Source organism: Rhinolophus sinicus, chromosome 16, assembly GCF_057876585.1.
Source record: "Rhinolophus sinicus isolate RSI-liver-muscle chromosome 16, RSI-T2T, whole genome shotgun sequence".
Taxonomy (NCBI): Eukaryota; Metazoa; Chordata; class Mammalia; order Chiroptera; family Rhinolophidae; genus Rhinolophus; species Rhinolophus sinicus.
Genome location: NC_142516.1, coordinates 138,132,497 through 138,152,752, shown reverse-complemented (window position 1 = coordinate 138,152,752; position 20,256 = coordinate 138,132,497). Strand labels below are relative to the sequence as shown.

Below are 20,256 nucleotides of genomic sequence, written 5' to 3'. Positions count from 1 at the left end.
CATAGTGAGGAAAATGCACCGTTTCCTGTAGAAGGGGAAGTCTGATGATGCAGTAACATCAGGACACTACTAGTGAGCTGTGCTGTGATCACATTTTAAGGGGAGAGAGCGTATATTTCTGTTGATCTATATAGTTTTAAAAAGATAAATATTTTCCCCCCAGAAATGTTTTTACTATTCCATTGTTTGAGTCATTAAGAATTTTCATTCCAAAGAAACGTTTTAAAATTAGCCATGTTTCAGCCCAAAGTGGCCTATCAGAAGACATACGGTTCAGAGCTTCCTCATACACTCTTATTCCTTGATGACTTAGGCATATCTTATGCTGCTCTTTGTAAAAATTTGCTCCTTATTCTTTAGTCACACTTTTAAATCTTCAAAAATTTTCACACATAAAAAATGCAAATTTTACTTCTTCCATTGCTTTTTTAATTATTAGCAGTTCTTCAGCGTTTCCATCTTTTATCTTCCCAACTGTACTATAAGCTTAATAGCAAAAATAAACCTTATTCTGCAGACTGCAGCAGTGGAGAGGGAGACAGGCACAGCAGTAGGTGCTGTAATTGAGAAAAGGTTGTGGCAGTAAATTAACAGCAGCAGCCATCTCGATGGAGGCCTCCTGCACGCTAGGCAGTTACTGGTTGCTTTACAATGTTGTTTCACCTCACCAGCTCAATCCGTGCCTACATGTCTCCACAGCAAGCACAGGGATACACTATTTGGCCTCTCAGGTTGGTCATCTTCTCTCTAGCACTAAGGAATGGTCAAAATCTGTCAATACAACTCTTTTCCTGGCTCTTCTTGCTTCTTCTACCTCTCAAACAGATTGTTTCCCAAAATTCTGTACTTGAATCACATATCTCTCCATTCTAGGAACTCACCTGGGGTCTGTGGATCCCTAAAATGTATATGCAAATTGTGTGAAATGCACTTGTGGAGGTAAGTGGGACGGGGATGCAGATGAGAGGTAACTCCACAGCTGGAGTTACCACTATGCCATGGAGCCTCTGCTGAACCTGCATGGTGATACAGGCGCTTCCCAAATCTCTACAAGTCTGCCCTGACCTCATATGGATTTTCAGTACAGCATTTCCAATACATTCTGGAAATCTCCTCTAGTGAGTCCTATCAGATATTGAAAATCAAATTGGGCTAACAGGTACAAGAATTGATGTTCAACATCACTAATTATCCAGGAAAATGCAAATCAAACCACATTCGGGTATCATTTCATACCTGTCAGAATGGCTGTTATCAAAAAGGCAAGAAATAACAAGTATTGGTGAGGATGTGGAGAAAAGGGAACCCTCATACACTGTTGGTGGACATGTAAATAGGTTCAGCCACTATGGAATAGTGTGGAGGTTCCTCAAACAATTAAACAGAACTACTTTATTGACGCAGCAATCCCACTCCTGGAATATTTATCCAAAGGAATTGAAATCAGGATCTCAGAGATATCTGCACTCCCATATTCACTGTAGCCTTATTCACAACAGCCAAGATATGTAAACAATTTAAATGTTTACATCGACAGAAGAATGAGTAAAGAAAATGTGGTATATATACACACAATGGAATATTATTTAGCCTTAAAAAAGAAGGCAATTCTGCCATTTGTGACAATATGATTGGATCTGGAGGACATTAGGCTAAGCGAAATAAGCCAGGCACAAAAAGACATACTGTATGGTATCACTTATATGTGAAATCTAAAATAGTTAAACTCATAGATGCAGACGGTAGAATGGTGGTTACAGGGCCCGGGGGAATGAGGAAAAGGGGAGGTATAGGTCAAAGGGTACAAAGTTTTGGTTATACAAGTTCTGGTGATGTACTATACAGCATAGTGCCTACAGATAACAATGTTATATTATATACTTAAAGCACTTTATCTGTATATCTCATTTCATTTATCACTTTTTTTATTTTGTTACTGTACATCTTATCTCCACACCTAGATTATAAGCTCATGAAAGGCATAGCTATGGTGAATTCAGATTATCTCCCCTACAGCTACCACAATGTCCTATGTAAAGTAAACTTGAATGAAGCAAGAGGACAATATAAATAGCAAATACGGCCAATACCGGAAAATTATACATGTAAGTCAGCCACATACAAAATACCATGAAATTATTGAGGTTAGGGCAGGCAGCAAATGGAAAAAATAGAAGAGAAGATAGCAGTGAATGAGGAAAAACCATAAATCATTTAATGCAGGCAAAAATTTATGCAGCGTTTTGAATACAATAAACACTTGTAAATCCTTGATTTCTGAACGAGCCTTTAAGTTCCAAAGTATGGCTATCATTAGTAACATGTTTTCCTTTATTTTTTTATTTTGGCATACTGTCACTATATCATGAAAAAAAGTAATACAATAAAATAGCTATACCTATTCCAAAACTTATTGTCTAACTCTATAAAAAAGGGAACTCAAAATTAACATAGTAATAGATATTTTATATATTATCATATTGTGTATTAAAGTATATAATAACGTGTCAGTCCTGTTGAATGAAAATTACTTCAAGCAATATATGAGGTCTGACAAGTTTGTAAACTTGTTGCAACGATGTGGTTGACCTTTTTTGATATCAGAGAGATTATTCATTATGAATTTGTACGAACTGCACACACAGTTAACCAAGTTTACTATTTGGAAGTGCTGAAAACACTGCGTGAAAAGTTAGATGAAAATGACCTGAACCTTTTGCCACCAATTCATGGCTCTTGCATCACGACAATGCACCAGCTCACATGGCACTGTCAGTGAGGGAGTTTTCAGCCAGTAAACAAGTAACTGTACTGGAACACCCTCCCTACTCACCTGACCTGACCCCCAATGATTTCTTTCTTTACCCGAAGATAAAGGAAATATTGAAAGGAAGACATTTTGATGACATTCAGGACATCGACGGTAATACAACAGCTCTGATGGCCATTCTAGAAAGATTTCCAAAATTGCTTTGAAGGGTGGACTAGGCACGGGCATCAGTGCATAGCTTCCCAAGGGGAGTACTTCAAAGGTGACCATAGTGATATTCAGCAATGGGGCATATGGCACTTTTTCTAGGATGAGTTCGTGAACTTAATTGTCTGAACTCATATACCACCATCACCACCACCACCACCACCACCACCACCACCACCATAGTCAGCACTGCCATCCTACCATCTTGGGGTGATTCTGCAGACTTGGTCACAGCTATCATCTTTGTAGTGGGCGTCTGGTCGTGACAAACCTGGTGCAGGAAATTTATTGATTTTCCTATCAAAAGGACCTAAAAAAGGAAAATATCCTATAGTTAACCTTTATATAAAGTTAAAATGATAAATCATCCAACTACTACAATTATTCAAAAGCAACAAATTTACTATTGATTAAAAACTAAACAACAAGAACATGTGGGATAGTATGAAGTAAATTCTAGGAATTGAAAAGATGTTATTAACAAACACCTTAATATGTTGATGTATTCAATGAATATAAACTTCACCTCTAGAATGTGAATCCTAAAATGCAATGAAGAGGATTAGTTTTGTCACATGATCCAGGCAGATATAGCATTAAAAAGTCAAAACCACAAAAATCTCTTCTAATCTCTACCTTCTTAGATTGATCCATCGTAATAAATGAAGGAATCATCGATTTCCTTAAAGTATACTTGTCATGCCACAGTCGATCTGTTTTAACTGTTGGATCTGATGCTACAAAAAACTGAAAACAAAGAGGCATTGAAACATTAAAAAGTAATATTTATGGCAAAATATTAGGCAACAGCAACATCAAAGAATAAATTATTCTATAAAGCAAAGTTCTCCAGATACAGGGACACTTAACATTTATACAATAAAGCTTGTTTTAAAAAGTATTTTGGACAGATCTCTCTAAATGTAATTACATGTTTCCCAGGCTTTTAAAACCAAAGTACAATGAAAATAAGTGAAGCTGTTTCTTGAAGACTTATGATCTTCATTATGAATATCAATTATAATCTTTATGTAACACTGGAGATCTAAGTGTGAGGGCTACCTAATCCATTTTGGACCTTAGTAAAAACATACCGACTTCTTGAGCTATTTGAATATTCAATTCATGCCTCCTTCGTAGAGTTTTTCCAAATGCATTTCTTCCATCTATTTAGCTATGTCTCCTTCTATGAGTATGCCTGCCCTCTGTAGGTTCTCTCTTGCAGAGCCCCCAAGTCTAAACACAGAGGTGCCGAAACTAACGTACTCTGCTTACGGACTGTTGGCTACATGTAGACCATGATGTAGGAATGACTAGCACCAGTCTACCAAGTGGCACCAAAGAAGTGACCTTCTCTTGTTGGCTGTCCCCGAAAACCACCTGTGCTCAGATGCTTCTCCCTTGTTTAATGTGCTTCTCCCCTTTGTTGTCCCCACAAACCATCCTGATCGTTGACATCAGCAAGCACACATGGTGGTAAGGAGAAAACTAAATTGCTATTTTTTCTAGATCACCTGTTATTCCAAGGAGGCCATTCTCATTTTTCAGTCTTCTGTCCTAACAAACTTGTTCTTTTATTTCTATATAAACTCAATTTCTGATAGCAGAACTGCTGAATCAAAGTAATTTTTTTTTCATTTTTATAGACAATGCCAGATTTCCTTTCCAAATAGCTCATTGATCCTACTACCAGCAGGATGCTCCGTATTCTGCATCCTTGCTCATTTTAGGTTTTGCCAATCAGTGAGATGAAATCATGGTTGCCTGTACTACTATTCTACTGACCACAAAAGAAGTTGGGCTTCTTTTTGTAATGCTGACTGCCATTTGCTTTTCTTCAGTGAATTATCTTTTCATATCCTTGACCTGCCTTTCTATGGATTTTGTCTTTTTCTTATCAATATATTCTGCTATATTAGGGATAGTTACCATTTGCGAATCATTAAGTATTATAAACTTAATATTTCTAAGTTATTCATTTGCCACTGTTCATAGTATGTCCCATGTTAATATTTTGTTCTATTTTTGTGTCACGTAGTTGTAAATGTCTTCCTGTACGGCTTTGGAGTTTCCTAGATTAAGATCTTCCCATTCCTAGATCATAGAAATATTCTTCATAATCTTCTTTTAGTATTCCTACTGTGTCATTTTTATTACTTAGATCTTTCATCCCTTTGGAATTATCTTGGACATAGTATGATATAGGAGGGTCTGTGTTTCCCTTTGGACAGCATTTCCTCTTTATCAGCCAAGTCAGCACCTTTTCTTAATATACCATTCTTTCCTCTAAGCTAATATGCCTCATTAAAAACTATCATTATAATTAATTACATCAAGAGTAAAAGGAGGGAAAAGTGACTATATCAAGAGATCCAGAGGAGGTATTTGATAATGTCTTTATTACCATCCTCCAACCGTGACGTTAGTTTTCTTGTTTTATCATCATGAACATGGAACTAAATGTATCTGGTGTTTTAATCCATTAGTTATTATCCTTATTGGTGCTCCAAGTTTCCCGTTCTGGGATGACGGGAGCATCTGTAAGCTAGCTCCAGTCCTTCAGACTTCACCCGAGTGGTCTTCCTTGCTTCTGGTCTGGAAGGTACTCTATGCTCATCTTGTTCATTTCTCCCCCAGAATCAGCCAATTTTCCAAGAAGCCCTAATTCCGTTTAGGGAGTAATGGCATTTGGACCGCAAACTCAGTACCTGGTAGTATTTTTGGCCAGAAGCTGGATAGATTGAGGCTCAGCACTGGCTATGTTACATGTGGCAGCAGGTTCCCCAGTCGGACTTTAAAATCTATTTAAATCATAACATACCTAAAGTGCCTTTTTGGTGGATCTTACATAAATTCCAAATCACCAATAAGTGAACAGCACACAACCCTGACTAGAATGGTGTGTCCAGAGATACAAAATGGATTAAAGAATTTTAAAAGTATTTTTAGCATTTATATAGCAATACAAAATTAATGGTTTCCTAGAAAAACGTAAATAACCAAAACTAAATCAAGAAAAGAGAGGGGACTCTAAAAAGAGCAGTATCTTTAGAAGAAATCAGAAATGTAAAATTTTAACTATCACTAAGGCATTTAAAAACCAGAGTTTAAAAACCAAAATATAATGAAAACAAATTGAGGGCCTAATTTAACTTTAAAAAATATATCATTCTTATGTTAAAGTATGCTAGACTACAGAAAATTATACAGAATACTCCAGTTTATTTTATGAATCTAGAGTAACACTAGCAATACCTGATTGAAAAAATACCCAAAATGGAAACTATGGGCCAGTTTCATTTAAGAACATAGATGAATAAATTCTGAATAAAATATGATCCTTGCATTACCAGGATAAAATATTTTTGGTCAGTTCACATTATACTGCTAATACACTACTAAATGTCTAAAAGCATGGGAATATTTAATGAATTATAAAATATTATCAAGTAGTCACTGAAAATAAAGTTTGTTCTTAACTATCACAAACCCGACTGAGAATCTGATGAAAAGCATAGATATTCTTTTCCCAGGAAAAAATGCATATAGCCACACAAATACACAGTTTTATGTACTGTTCAGGAGTTTCAGAGATCACATTGTAAGAAGACTTGGTATAAAACAATAATATTTAATGGCATGAAATTATTTTCATTATTTACTTCATATAAAAAAAGTAAAAGGTTACAAAATACTATGCTTGGTATGGTACATATGCAGAAATATACAAGAATACATTGAAAAGGGGAAGATATAAAAATATTAATAGAGGTTATGTTTTAGGATGAGATTACTAATAAATTTTAATTTTCTTTTCTGTGCTCAAATTTTTTTTAGTGCACAAGTATTTTTAAATCAGAAAAAACATTGTTCTAAAGAACTGAGTAATTCAAGCCAATGAGTGAACATACAGTACCAATAAGAATGTTTTCAGTAACATCATTTTCCCAGCACAACCAACTAAAAAAGATTTTCCTTCTGTTAACAGAATTCTACTACAAAGGGTAAACATACAAAAAAATTTTTTTTTAAAGATGATCCTTGTAAGTCAGGGCTAGATGGTATCAATTATATACAGACAACCTCCTTTATAAGTAGGTATTTGAATAAATGCTAATATTTTTATGACCATCAGGATGAGATCACTACATTTATTTTCAATTCAAATTTTTTATCTTTAGGTACCACTTTAAATTATTAAAGTATTAATTGATCTTTATTTTCTAGTTTTTATGGTCCTTTTCTGATTTTAAGCACATAATTAATGACTACTTTGAGGGATAACCAGTACTACTATAACGAGACTATCACTTTAACATACACTTAAGTCATTCCTGATAGAAGTAAAAATAAGCCCACCAGGAGTAGGGTACTATCACCATAATATGACTACGCTGCAGCTTGCCATTCAACAGATTAATCGCATATAAATTGTATTTATCTGTTATTCACTTAAACAGAAAAGCTAGTTTCTATAGACAACACACTAATTTATCCTGATAGATGGAGTGCAGCCGGATTTTTATCAGTATGAACAATAAGAAAATTTAATTTAAAAGATAAAAACCTCAGACAATTCTGTCTTCTTTAGAAGTTATGAAAGCATCACTTCATCTGAGGGCGAAGTAGCATGCAATTACTCCACCAGCAAACATCGTGTAGCGAACACCGAAAGGAATGGGTACATCTTAGAATTTAATTAATCCCACGAAAAATACATAGTTATAGAGTACAAATCAAGGTCAGAATATAATTGCAATATGCTTTTATTTTATTGATGCATTTTCCACTCAAGGTTCTTTAATTTTCACCATTATATCAAACACAGAAAGAACCGAGGGAAAAAATAAAACATAATTGTACCATGATTTCTCATTAACTGTTGGACAAATGCCAAGGCCTCCCTACTATAAACAGAAATGAAGAGGGTAATTTTATTAGCAAGCAACTTAGTTTCTAAGAACCAGATCCATTAATACAGGCCATGAAAGCCCCCAACTTCAACCTGTCAATCCCACAGGCAAATACCAAGAGCTCCACACCTAGAGAAGCTCCAATGGCTCCGGACCAGAGGAACGGGTGAAAAGGGAAATAATCAGGTAAACTGGTAAATACCAATACTTTAGTGTGGGGCATAAAAGTACCAAAACTGCAACATATTTATAAGGTAAACTTTTACATTTCAATTATTCTCAGCCAACGTATAAAAGGAACAAATTAATAAGACTGCTGAATGGATCCACAGAGATAGATATTCCCAAAAGCAGTCCCTGAATTATCTCTAGTTTGCTGACCTTCCAATTCAAGGATGGAGATTTTCAGGGCATTATTAGAGCATTTAAGTAAACATCTGAAGCAAGTCTGAAAAATTTTGAATTTTGAAAGCAAGATAATTTATTTTTAACTTCCCCCTTCTTTTTCTGCTCCTAGTTGGAGCCCTTATCCTTTACATCTCTGGCAAGTTTATCTAAAAGGCAAAAACGTAAAATAAATGATTAGGTTGGTGCAAAAGAAATTGCAGTTTTTGCAACTGTTTTTAACCTCTTAAACTGCAATTACTTTTGCACCAACGTCATAACATCAAGCTATCCTGTTCTTACATTGAACATGTTGGCAAAATTTGTTACCTTATTCAGTTTACCTGGGAGAGAACCCATGTGAGCTACTAAAAGGCCTAATGATAGTTTCCCTAGATAGTAAAAAAATTAGGGTTTTTTAATGAAAAAAATTAGGGTTTTTTCATAGTACTACTTTCTAAAAGCCAAAAATAATTAGAAACCTCTCCCCCAGTATTAAAAAGTACTTCTACATAATCCTTCAGGATATCTTCAATTCTTGTAGCCCTCCATTTTCACCTGTTTTTGCATTTCATGACACAAGATAAAATAAAAGTTGGACACCAGTTGGACACCACTGGGCTAAGGGATCATATCTTTTTAACAGTTAAAAGTTAAACTGCAACCAGTGCATCCAGCAACAGAATTTAACGATGCCATTCCAGAAAGAGCAAAGCTCAGAGGCCACCTGGGAGCTTTTGTTTCAGATAAAAGGAGCAAAAACTCATCAGCTAAGCCCAGAGGCAGCTAAGGCAGGACTCTGAGTACACTCAGCAGCAGGAGAGGCAGAGAAAAGCTTTCGGGGAAACAGGTGAACTTGGGCATTTGAAAGAGCTTCCTGGAAGGACAATTGCAACAAAGCTACTTTACACCTAAAGTGAGCTCTGAGTAGCCATCAGCAAAGACAGCCTAAAGCAGGAAAGTTACTGAGGAGCAAGGCTGGGTAACAGAGAAAGAAGGTCCAAGAACCCCGCCAAGGGCAGACAAGGGCAGAGATGGTTCCCAGTCCCACATCTGACCTGTATTCCACCAATTCTAAGGCAGGAAAACAAGATGGTCCATGGTGTCAGGACCAGTTTGACTTTTCTTGTAGGTTTTGTTCTAACTGGGGGGTTCTTAACTTGGGGTCCACGGCACAAAATGCAGAGGGGTCTGTGAGCTCGGAAGGAGGGCAATTACACTTCTATTTGCATTATCCTCTATCTGAAATTCAGTTTTTCTTAGATTATAAAAGCAAAAAACAAACCACACTTTATGTGAGTTTATTACCAATAGAAATCCTGCATTTTCACATCGCCTGTTAAGTTGTTGCACGTATCTTGAAATAGCCACTAATCCTTCTTAATAAAAGTTAATAAAAACATCTATTACTATATTACTAAGTTAACATTAAGTGTGGAAACATTAGAAAAAGGAGGTGAGTTCTTTACTATAGAATTTCTCTTGTATGCAGTATTTTCTATTCTTAATTGACTAGTAAACTTTTTTCTCCTCACAGAAAAACTCCCAAGAAAATAGTCTACAAAGGACTGCTGGTGTGGAATAAGGGGGCACTCTGAATTCATCTCCCGTTCATCACCTCCAACCTTCAGGGAAAACTACAGGAGTCTGTAGTTGGTACTGCAGGGGATCAGAGGCTTGTCGCATATCCCAAACACCGTGGGCTTTGGGACTCCTCATGCGCTCATCACAGTCCACGTTAAAACACCCACAGGTTCCCAAGTGCAATCAAAGGGACACGCAGATTGAGAACCACGGGGCTCTTCTTAGGAATGTTGAATAAGAGGTGGGTACCAAGAACTCCCTAAACCAGCAGTGAGGCAGCAGACTGAGCAAATGAACCAGAAAGCTAAATCTTAGGAAGCAGGCATAGCTGGCACCCCTTCACATAATATGAAAGTCACCATTTTAACTACCGGGGGTACCCAAAATAATGTATACAAGTGGACACTTTGGTCAACGTTGCTCAGGCAGCTGTTTGCCGTAATCAGAAGTGTCTGTCTGGATGCTGATGGTAACCACTTTCAGCACCTCTTGTAATAGCAGACGTCAAACATGACTTGTATACGTCTTTTGTTATCAGTATAGATTATTATAATTTTAATAGTTTTCCTTTCTTAAAATGTGTATACATATTTTTTGGTACCCTCTGTATTTTAAAATGTGCAATTCAGTGGTTTTTAGCATTTTTCACAATATGGCTGTGCAATCAAATTACCACTAGTATCTCATTCCAGAACATTTTCATCACCCAAGGAGAAACTCCATACCTATTAAGCAGTGATTCCCCATCCCTCTCTTCCCCTAACTACTGACAACACTCATCTGCTTTCTATGACTATGAATTTGCCTATTTTGCATATTTCATATAAATGAAATCATACAATATGTGACCTGGCTTATTTCACTTAGCCTAATGTTTTCAAGATTCATTCATGTTGCAGCACGTGTCAGAATTTCATTCCTTTTTGAGGCTGAATAATATTTCCATTGTACAGATATACATTTCGCTTATCTATTCAACAGTTGATGAGCACTGGTATTGTTTCTACTTTTTGACTATTATGATTATGAGTAATGCTGTTATGAATATTCATGTACAAGTTTTTACATGAATGTATGTTTTCATTTCTCTTGAGTATATACCTAGAATTCTTGGGTCTATGTTTAACTTTTGAGGAACTGCCAATGCGTTTTTCTCAGTGGCTGCACCATTCTTTATTCCCATCAGCAATGTATGAGGGTTCCAATTTCTCCAAATCCTCACCAATACTTGTTACGTTATTTTTTTTTAATACCATCACAGTGAGTGTGATATGGTATCTAACTGTGGTTTTGATTTACATTTCCATGAGGACTAATAACGATCAGAATCTTTTCCTATGCTTATTGGCCAACTGTATATCTTCCTTGGAAAAATATCTACTCAAGTACTTTGTCTTTTTTAATTGGGTTGTTTATCTTTTTATTGTTAAATCATGATAGTTGTTTATATATTCTGGATAGTAGACCTTTACCACATATGTGATTTGCAAATATTTTTTTCCCATTCTGTGGGTTATCTTTTTACTTTCTCAACGTGTCCTTTGATGTACATAAATTTTAACGATGAAATAGAATTTTTCTTTTGTTGCCCATGCTTTTGGTGACATATCTAAGAAATCATGGCCCAATCCAGTCACAAAAATTTATACCTATGTTTATTTCTAAAAGTTTTATAACTGTAGGTATATGATCTATTTTGAGTTAAGTTCTACATATCGTATACAATTGAAGTCCAAATTCATTCTTTTAATGTGGATATCCAGTTGTCCCACCATGATATGTGAAAAAGGCAATTATTTTTTCATTGAATGGTCTTGGACATTTGTTGAAAATCAACTGAACAAAAATCAATGAGTTTTTTTCTGGACTCTCAATTCTACTCTGTTGATCTATTGGTCTATACTTATATTAGTAGCACACTGATCTGATTACTTTGCATTTTCATATGTTTTGAAATTAGGAAGTGTGAGTCTTCCAACTCTGTCCTTTGTTTTAAAGAATATTTTGGCTATTTGGGGCACCATGCACTTCCATATCAATTTTTGGATTAGATTTCCCATTTCTGCAATAAAAAAGGCCACTGGAATTTTTATAGAGATTATATTAAACCTGAAGTCAAAAAGTCTTTCCATTTATTTAGTTCTTCTTTCTTATATTTCAAAGTTTTGTAGTTTTCAGTGTAAAAGTCTTATACTTCCTTGGTTAAATTTATTCCTAAGTATTATATTGGCTTTGATATTGTACATGAAACTTTTCTTAATTTTTTTAATTTTTAGATTATTTATTCCAAGTATATACAAATACAACTGATTTTTTGTGTATTGATCTTACATCCAGTTAATCTGACAAACCTGTTTATGAGATATAGTGTGGATACTTTAGTTTTCTATACATAAGGCTCATGTCATCTTGTGAACAGAGATAATCTTACTTCCTTTCCAATCTGGATGTCTTTGTCTTTTAATTGTTTGCCTTGCCTAATTGCCCTGGATAGAACATCCAGTGCAATACTGAATGAGTTGGTGAAAATGGACACCCTTGGTTTTTTACTGATCTTAGGGAGAAAGCATGCATTCTTTTACTGCTATGTATGGTGTTACTTGTTAGTGTTTCATACTTGTCATTTCGTAGATGAGAAAGGAAGTTTCTTCCTATTCCTTATTTGAATGTTTTTAACATAAGAGTATTAAATTTCATCACATGCCATTTCTGCATCAACTGAGTTGATCATGTGGTTTCTTTCCTTCATTCTATTAGGAGTATGGTGCATCACATTGATTGTGATGATGTTGAACTGTTCTTGCATTCTTGGGATAAATCTCACTTGGTTACGGTGTACAATGCAGCTGAATTCCAGTTTTTAGTGTTTTATGAGGATTTTTACATCTATATTAATACAGAATATTGGTCTGTAGTTTTCTTATGTTGTCTTTGTCTGGCTTTGGTATCAGAGTAACACCAGCCTAATAAAATGAGTTAAGAATTGTTCCTTCCTCTTCTATTTTTTTGGAAGAGTTTGAGAAGAATTAGTGTTCTTTAAATATTTGGTAGAATTCACCAGTGAAACCATCTGGTCCTGGGTTCTTCTTTACTGCAAAGTTTTTTTAGATTATTGGTTCAATCTCTTTACTTGTTATAGGTCTATTCAGATTTTCTACTTCTTCATGAGTCAGTTTTGATGATTTGTGTTTCTAGGAATTCTCTCAGGTTTTATTTATTTGGAAATACCTTCATTTCTCCTTCATTATTCTTGAAGAAAAGTTTTTGCAGAATACAAAATCCTGAATGATAAAGCCTTTTTCTTGCAGCATTTTGAATATATCATCCTACTGCCTTTTGGCCTCCATAGTTTCTGATGAGAAATAAGCTGTTAATCTAATTGAGAAGCCCTTTTATGTGATGTTTTCCTCACGTGATGCTTTCAAGATTGTCTTTCCAGTTTGATTATAAAATGTCTTGTTGTGGATCTCTTTCAGTATTTCCTACTTTGAGTTTGCTGAGCTCCTTGAATGTATAGATTGTTTTTCATCAAATGTATCATGGGCCTCTTAAACTCTCTTCATTCTTTTTTTTTTTTTTTCCTGTTCCTCAGACTGGATAATCTCAATTGATCTATTTTCAAATCACTTACTTTCTTCTTCCTGTTTGAATGTGCTATTGAGACCCACTAGTAATTTTTTTTTCATTTCAATTATTGTACTTTTCAACTCCAGAATTTCTGTTTGTTTCTTTTTTATAATTTGTGCTTTTTTTTTTTATTATAGAGTGTAGCACATCTTTATACAGATATTTAATAAGCTACTATTAAATGAGTGGTTATAAAGCTCATGTATAGCTAGCTATTCAGAGTTAACCATATGTACACTCAAAAAAATACAATTTTACAACCAAGTTATAACTCATCATACAGATTGAAGAAAAATTAACCTATGTAAAAACTGAAGAAATAAATATTCCCAAATTTTAATTACTTAAGGATCAAACACACAATGCAATCATCTAAACTACCAAATTCTTATAGTAAATATATTATTTGGAAGAAATTAAAGAAAAGCTTCCCAAAATTAATCAAAGACTTAAATGAATATTTGTAAATTTAGAGTTCAACAGACAACAGAGAAGTCACAGAACAACACAAATAAGAGAAAGGATACATATCTTAGGGCCATTGGATATTCAAATTTTATCCAATGTTCTTATATTAACAGGAGATACCATATCGCATATTTAGTATTTACCTGACTGAATCCTCACACATACACAAAATCCCATGAAATAGTTACCACTACTATTCTGCACATATGAAAGATGTAGAAGGTAAGGCTAATAAAGGCTAAATAACTCGCCCAGGATACAGAGCCATTGGAAACTGAAGTCAAGAGTCAAACTCAAGCCATGTCATTCCAGAACCTGAGCTCTTAAGCTCTATCCCATAAAGCAGATGAGTTATAACAAGACACACTCTTAAGTGGCATAAGACCACTGGCATACCAGCACTAAACATGGGAGGCCCGTAACAAAAAATATAAAATACATTATGTCAAGAGGATTAATTTTACCTCTATTAATCAAAATGCATTTTTGAAAAATCCCACAAGCAAAACTAGTGAAGCAAACAGGAATATCTGGGGCATAAAGGACTATTTGAACACAATACTAGCAAATAAAAAAATTCACAAATCTTGAATTTCCTATGGCCCCATCTAAACTCAGACCCAAAGTATGAATATCAGTAAATATAGAACCTTTAAATAAAGATAAATTTATTGTAGTAAAATGTTAGCATCCAGGTAATCTGAGGAAAGAGTACCTGGGGATGTTTTGTTTAATGTTTTCAACTTTTCCAGAAGTCTAAAGTTAAATAAAAACATTTAAAAATAAATAACTTTACCAATGAGGCAAGATCTGAGAAAGTTTGTTAAGTGATCATTTAAGCTACTAATGCTAACACTGTATTCAACAGACACAGATACTTACTTAGTAGTTTATCTTTAAATAAATAAAGCCTGAAAGTTTGCCTTATACATATTGTATGACACAAGAGTTCATAAAAAAAACTCTTTCCCAAATCTAAGCGATATTAGTCTTAAAGAGTTTCCTTTTGTTTCACCTCAGTGAATCAATATTCAAAAATGTAAAGAAAAAATTCTAGAAGAAAATCAATTTTAAAGTTTGTACCAATTCTCTCTACATTTCCCATCAACTCTCAAGTCCTATAATTACTATCAACAAAATAAATAAATAAATAAATAAGCCTGAATAACACACACGGCACAATAAAGAATTGGCAGTATTTTTAAAACTATTTTTAAACCACAGATGCTTATAATGAATTAGTGATATAATTAAGGACTACTTTAAAAACATGGTTAGCAAATGCAAACTAAATTATTCTCAAGAAAAAGACGTAAGAGGAAATGAGGTACTATACTTAAAAAAGACAATTAGCCAGTTGTGGCTTTAATTTTTTTTTAAGTGGTAGTAATATATATCCCAGACAATTCCCACCCCAACCTCTGAGGAAAACCAGGTTCATCAAGTCAACCAATCAGCAGCTATTAAAAAAAGTTCATATCACCCATTCATGTTATAATTAACATACTAATCATTGGTCGAGGGAGGAGTTGCAATACAGATTATTAAACAAAATGGTACATTTCATCTTTTAATAATCCTAATTTTTTAAGGTTACTTTGAAAGATTATCCTTTTTAATTCTGTAGTTACAATTTTAATAGATGATATAAATAGGTAAGGCTCAAAACTAAAAATAATAATATACAGAGTTTTTTATTTTGGGTTTACAAGTTGGTCAAGCTATTTCTCATAAATTTAGATAGTAAGCAGAGCTCGTCATACACAAATTACAATATAAAAAGAACATACTTCCTAAAAAGAATATTTATTTCTTTCATTTTCTTAACAACCACAAGATCACTTACTCTCTGAAGCTCATAAATGACAAATTCCTAAAACTCATCATTTTTCCTATTATAACAGGATATTTAATAAGCACTGTAAATAATCAATTAAACAGGTTTTTAACCAGCTTCCAAAAATCACCTCATTCTGTAAGTATAGAACAGACATCAAATGAGTTAAAAAAGGCAAGTTTCACTCTATCAAAGAAAAAGCGTTATCTAAAAGTTTCCTTATCATAAAAGTGATGATGGATAAAAAAATTGAATTGTATAAGAATTAAAGTCCCATTTAATCTTGAAAAATTAAGTCTGATTTAAAGTTCTAATTAAATAAATGACTTGACAACAATAGTATTCCAGAAATACTATCAAAAACTAAAGATACATACTTAACTACAATGAATACAAAAGACACTTCCCTACAGATGGCAGGTAAAATGTATTTTGGCATATACAAAATCTGACTCCACTTACATAAAATTTAAAATAAGACAAAACTAACTACGGTGTTTGAAGTGAGGTAAACGTTCACCTTTAGGGATACGGAAGTGGGCAGTGACTGACTGGGGAGGGACGCACAATGGGCATACTAATAAGGTGCCATCCTGACTTAGACGGTGGCTCATTTAGTAATAAGACATCAAGCATTACTCTTAAGATTTGTGTACTTTTCCTTATGTCTATGTCAGTAACAGGAATTATAATTGAGCTTGGTGTAAGGAATAATACCAGTTAAACATAAGAGATGTAAGTCTAAATGTTACAAATCTAAAGGCAAAGTAAAAAAAATTAAAATCTTGAAAGACAAGGCAATTTCTATAAATTGCATATAAAAAATTGAAAATAATAAATAAGAAAAAACATAGTGAAAGCTAAAGAGATTAAGTGCAAGGCAGAAAAGAACCTGGGGGAGATACAAAATTCCTTATCTTAATGACAGGAGCAGATTAAAGAAAACTGGCTTATTCTTGACTTGAGCATTTGGAAAGATACAGGTTAAAGAAAGTTCTGAAAAACTTAAAGGTAACCATTAATAAAATGAAAATATAATACCTTTCAAAGCTTTCAATTCATATTTTTTTAAAAGAACTCATTTAGCAAAAGGGACATAAAAAGCATAAAAACATTTCTTCTTAATCTATGAATTCAATGTGCAATCCCTATAAATATAAAAAAGAACTTTTGGGAGAATTTACAAGCTGATTCTAAATTCATATTTAAGTAGAAATGTGCAAAAACTGCAACAAAAATTGTGAAAAGAACTGCTCCTATCAGATATGAAATCATAAAGTTGTGGTTATTTAAATAACATTGAAAAATAAATAGCAAACAAAATATAAAAGTCATAAAAACCTGTCCAAAAGCAGACTCTGGTATATATGAAAACTTACTATACGATAAAATGTGGCTAAACTAACATTTAGGGAATCTAGGTCAAGATTATGATTCTTTGTACTATTCTTACAACTCTAAGTTTGAAATACTATGAAAATAGTTTAAAAAATAAATAAATAAAGGAAAAAAGTGCAATTACAGATACAAGATACCCAAAAGTGTAAAACCATCCCATGATTCAATTCTAAAAAGACAAACAAATCCAGAGGAAAACTGGACAAAGGATATGCATAGTAATTAGCCAAAAAAATAAAAATAACCAATAAACATGAAAAGCTGGTCAATCTCACTAGTAACCAGTGAAATGCAAATAAATACCACAGGAGATGCTGCATCTCCTATATTAGGTTAAAAACACTTTCATTAAAGTTGGGTAATATGAAGTGCTGACAAGGATGGAAGAATGAGAACTGTAACAGAAAGCCTATCGTTGAGAAAACTGGTAGAGCCACTGCAGAGCTCAAATGGCAGAATCAAACTTTAAAGTATGCACTCCCCACAATCCAGCAATCCCACCTCGCAGCACTTACCCTAGAGAAACTCATAAATATGCACAGAGAGGCACATATAAGGATGTTCATTTTAATAATGTTCATAAGGTTTAAAACTACAGAGAACACGATCTTCATCAATGGGAGAGTTGCTAAATAAAATGTATGTCCACACAGTGAAATAATATGCAGTAAGAAAGTATAACTATAATACTGTCATGGAAAGAGCTACAAGACATTGAGCAACTTGCACAGTACATACGATATGCACGCAGAATGCCACGTATGTGTTTCTAAAGCACCCACAAAACAATCCCATATACGGTTGGTTCCGCTGTCATGCTTGTTTTTAAAACAACTTGTGATGGCACAACTGATAATTAGAAAACAATCTGAGTATAACACAAATTTCATGATTGCTTAAGTGTAATTCCATCCAAGAGAAACTACTGTTTCCCCAAAAATGAGACCTAGCCAGACCATCAGCTCTAAAGCGTCTTTTGGAGCAAAAATTAATATAACACCCGGTCTTATTTTAATATAAAATGTTATATAAGACCGAGTCTTATGTTATATAAGACTCGGTCTTATATTAAAATATAACATATGACCCGGTCATACATAACATAACGCCAAGTCTTATATTAATTTTTGTTCCAAAAGACGCACTAGAGCTGATGGTCTGGCTAGGTCTTATTTTTGGGGAAACACGGTAGGTAAACACAGCAACACAGCCACATGAGAATCCACAAACTGCCCACACAGACACACCTCACACCCACCAGCTACCTTAATCCATCGTGTGTGTCAGCAGCCACAACCTTCTGTTCCACTTTAGATAAGCCTCCTTTGGTAAATGTCCATCACCAATATCAGGGCTTTGTCAAAGTAAATGCCATATTTATTCTAAAATTTACATATTTCTTAATTTAACATGTTTAAAATTGTGCTATAACTTCTATCAATCCCCATACTTTTTAAATTTAATGTCACTGACAAGAATTTTGAGTGTGGTGCCCCTTCCTTCACTCTACATCTTGTCAGAAGTCCTGTGGTTCTTTACTCTGTAATTTTGTATACATAGCAGTGTTCTTTTAGGAATACATATGTTGCGTTATAGCAGAACTATTTCAATAAGTATATATACAATTAACTTGTTTCATTAAAATTGTCAGTACCATAGATAATCAAAGTAAGTTTAGTTTATACAGTAATTCATGCAAAGCAACAGAACATGTAACACTGTTGTATAAGGAAAACCGGACTAGGACTTAGGAGGCCTAGTCCTAGTTTTGCCATCAACTTGCTATTGCTAGTAAATTTAGACAAGTGATTTGACCATGCTGAGTTTCCCACCATTAAAATTGAAATAACAAATTTCTACTAACTAAATACAGCTCTCCTGATCAATGATATAATTGGCTTTCAAAGTAGTGTACAAAATATGCATGGCATTCAGATGAAGTGTGGTGGCATTACTGTTAAGAGAAAATAGTAATCACAGGAAAAAACCCAAAAAATGAGTAACTGAGTGCCCATGCTCCTTAAATCCAAGTCAGAGAATCAAGTAGCATTTCTTACTTCATGGTAGGTGTCCTCAAGCTCCCCGTCATATATCCAACGGTAAAGGAAGCTCAGGACAGGATGCGACACTAAGCTGAGAATGTGCTGCACCAGGGACCTCATGTACGGGTCTCCCGTTTTCGTGTAGGCATGGACGGCTGAGGCCAGCTCACCTCCTTTCCTTCCTGAGGGGGAAGACGTGAAAAACACCCAAGTTTACACTCCCAGTAGAAACCAATAACTTAACACTAACCAAAATGGCCAAGTAATTGAGATAAAGTGTGTTTGTTTTCTCAGTACCACTTTGGACGGAGAAGCAGCAATAAACATGTCATAGATCAGGAACCACGAGAGTAAGAGTCCACCCCTGGTTTTACATGTGTCAGAATGAGTCATTCATCCCTTTATAACCACTATAGAATTTTGCAGTAGCAAAAAATGTGACTCGCTATATGATCTAGAACATGACTTTTCAACTTTTTTGACTGAGACACACATTAGGATTCACATTTTATATTGCAATCCAGTATACAAATAATTACATATAAAAAGTAAAAGTTTTCCAAAACAAACTTACCTTAATATTTCCTTTTTTCTTTTGATATATTAGTCTCAACTTAGTAAACTGATTTCATAGCCCATTAATTGGTTACAACTCAGTTTGAAAAACACTGCTCTGCATGGACATAATAGTCTGCTGTAGCTTTGGAGAGCATAGCTCAGTAAGATGTACTGGGAATGGTAAAAATCAGGTCCAAAAATATAAGCACATGAAGAATTGATGTTAAGAATTCAGGATTTCATTAGGCTGCTGCAAGATTTTAAAAAATGGACTAATGTGATCTAATTTTAATAAGATCCTTCTGGTAAGTATGCATAAAAATGGAGCTGGGTGAGAAAGAAGACAGAGCCAGTGAGCAGGTTATTACAATGTGCAGAGAAGATACAGAGCAGGATTCAAAGAGTCCTGTGTGAGGACACTGATTTGGGAGAGGCAGTGATTTGAGACCTCTGACGGAGTTAGTTACC

The 20,256-nt window shown here is 34.4% G+C and overlaps 1 protein-coding gene across 1 annotated transcript in view; it reads right to left on the bottom strand.

The window, feature by feature from the left end:
* The window catches only part of TUBGCP3 (tubulin gamma complex component 3), an 85,766-nt gene that overhangs the window by 34,744 nt on the left and 30,766 nt on the right, over nucleotides 1-20,256 (bottom strand). The window contains exons 11-13 of the mRNA XM_019746596.3: nucleotides 19,246-19,412; nucleotides 3,614-3,724; nucleotides 3,179-3,287 (exon numbers count right to left, since the gene is read on the bottom strand). Coding sequence (XP_019602155.3) covers nucleotides 3,179-3,287; nucleotides 3,614-3,724; nucleotides 19,246-19,412 — 387 coding nt within the window. The remainder of the gene's footprint in view (nucleotides 1-3,178; nucleotides 3,288-3,613; nucleotides 3,725-19,245; nucleotides 19,413-20,256) is intronic.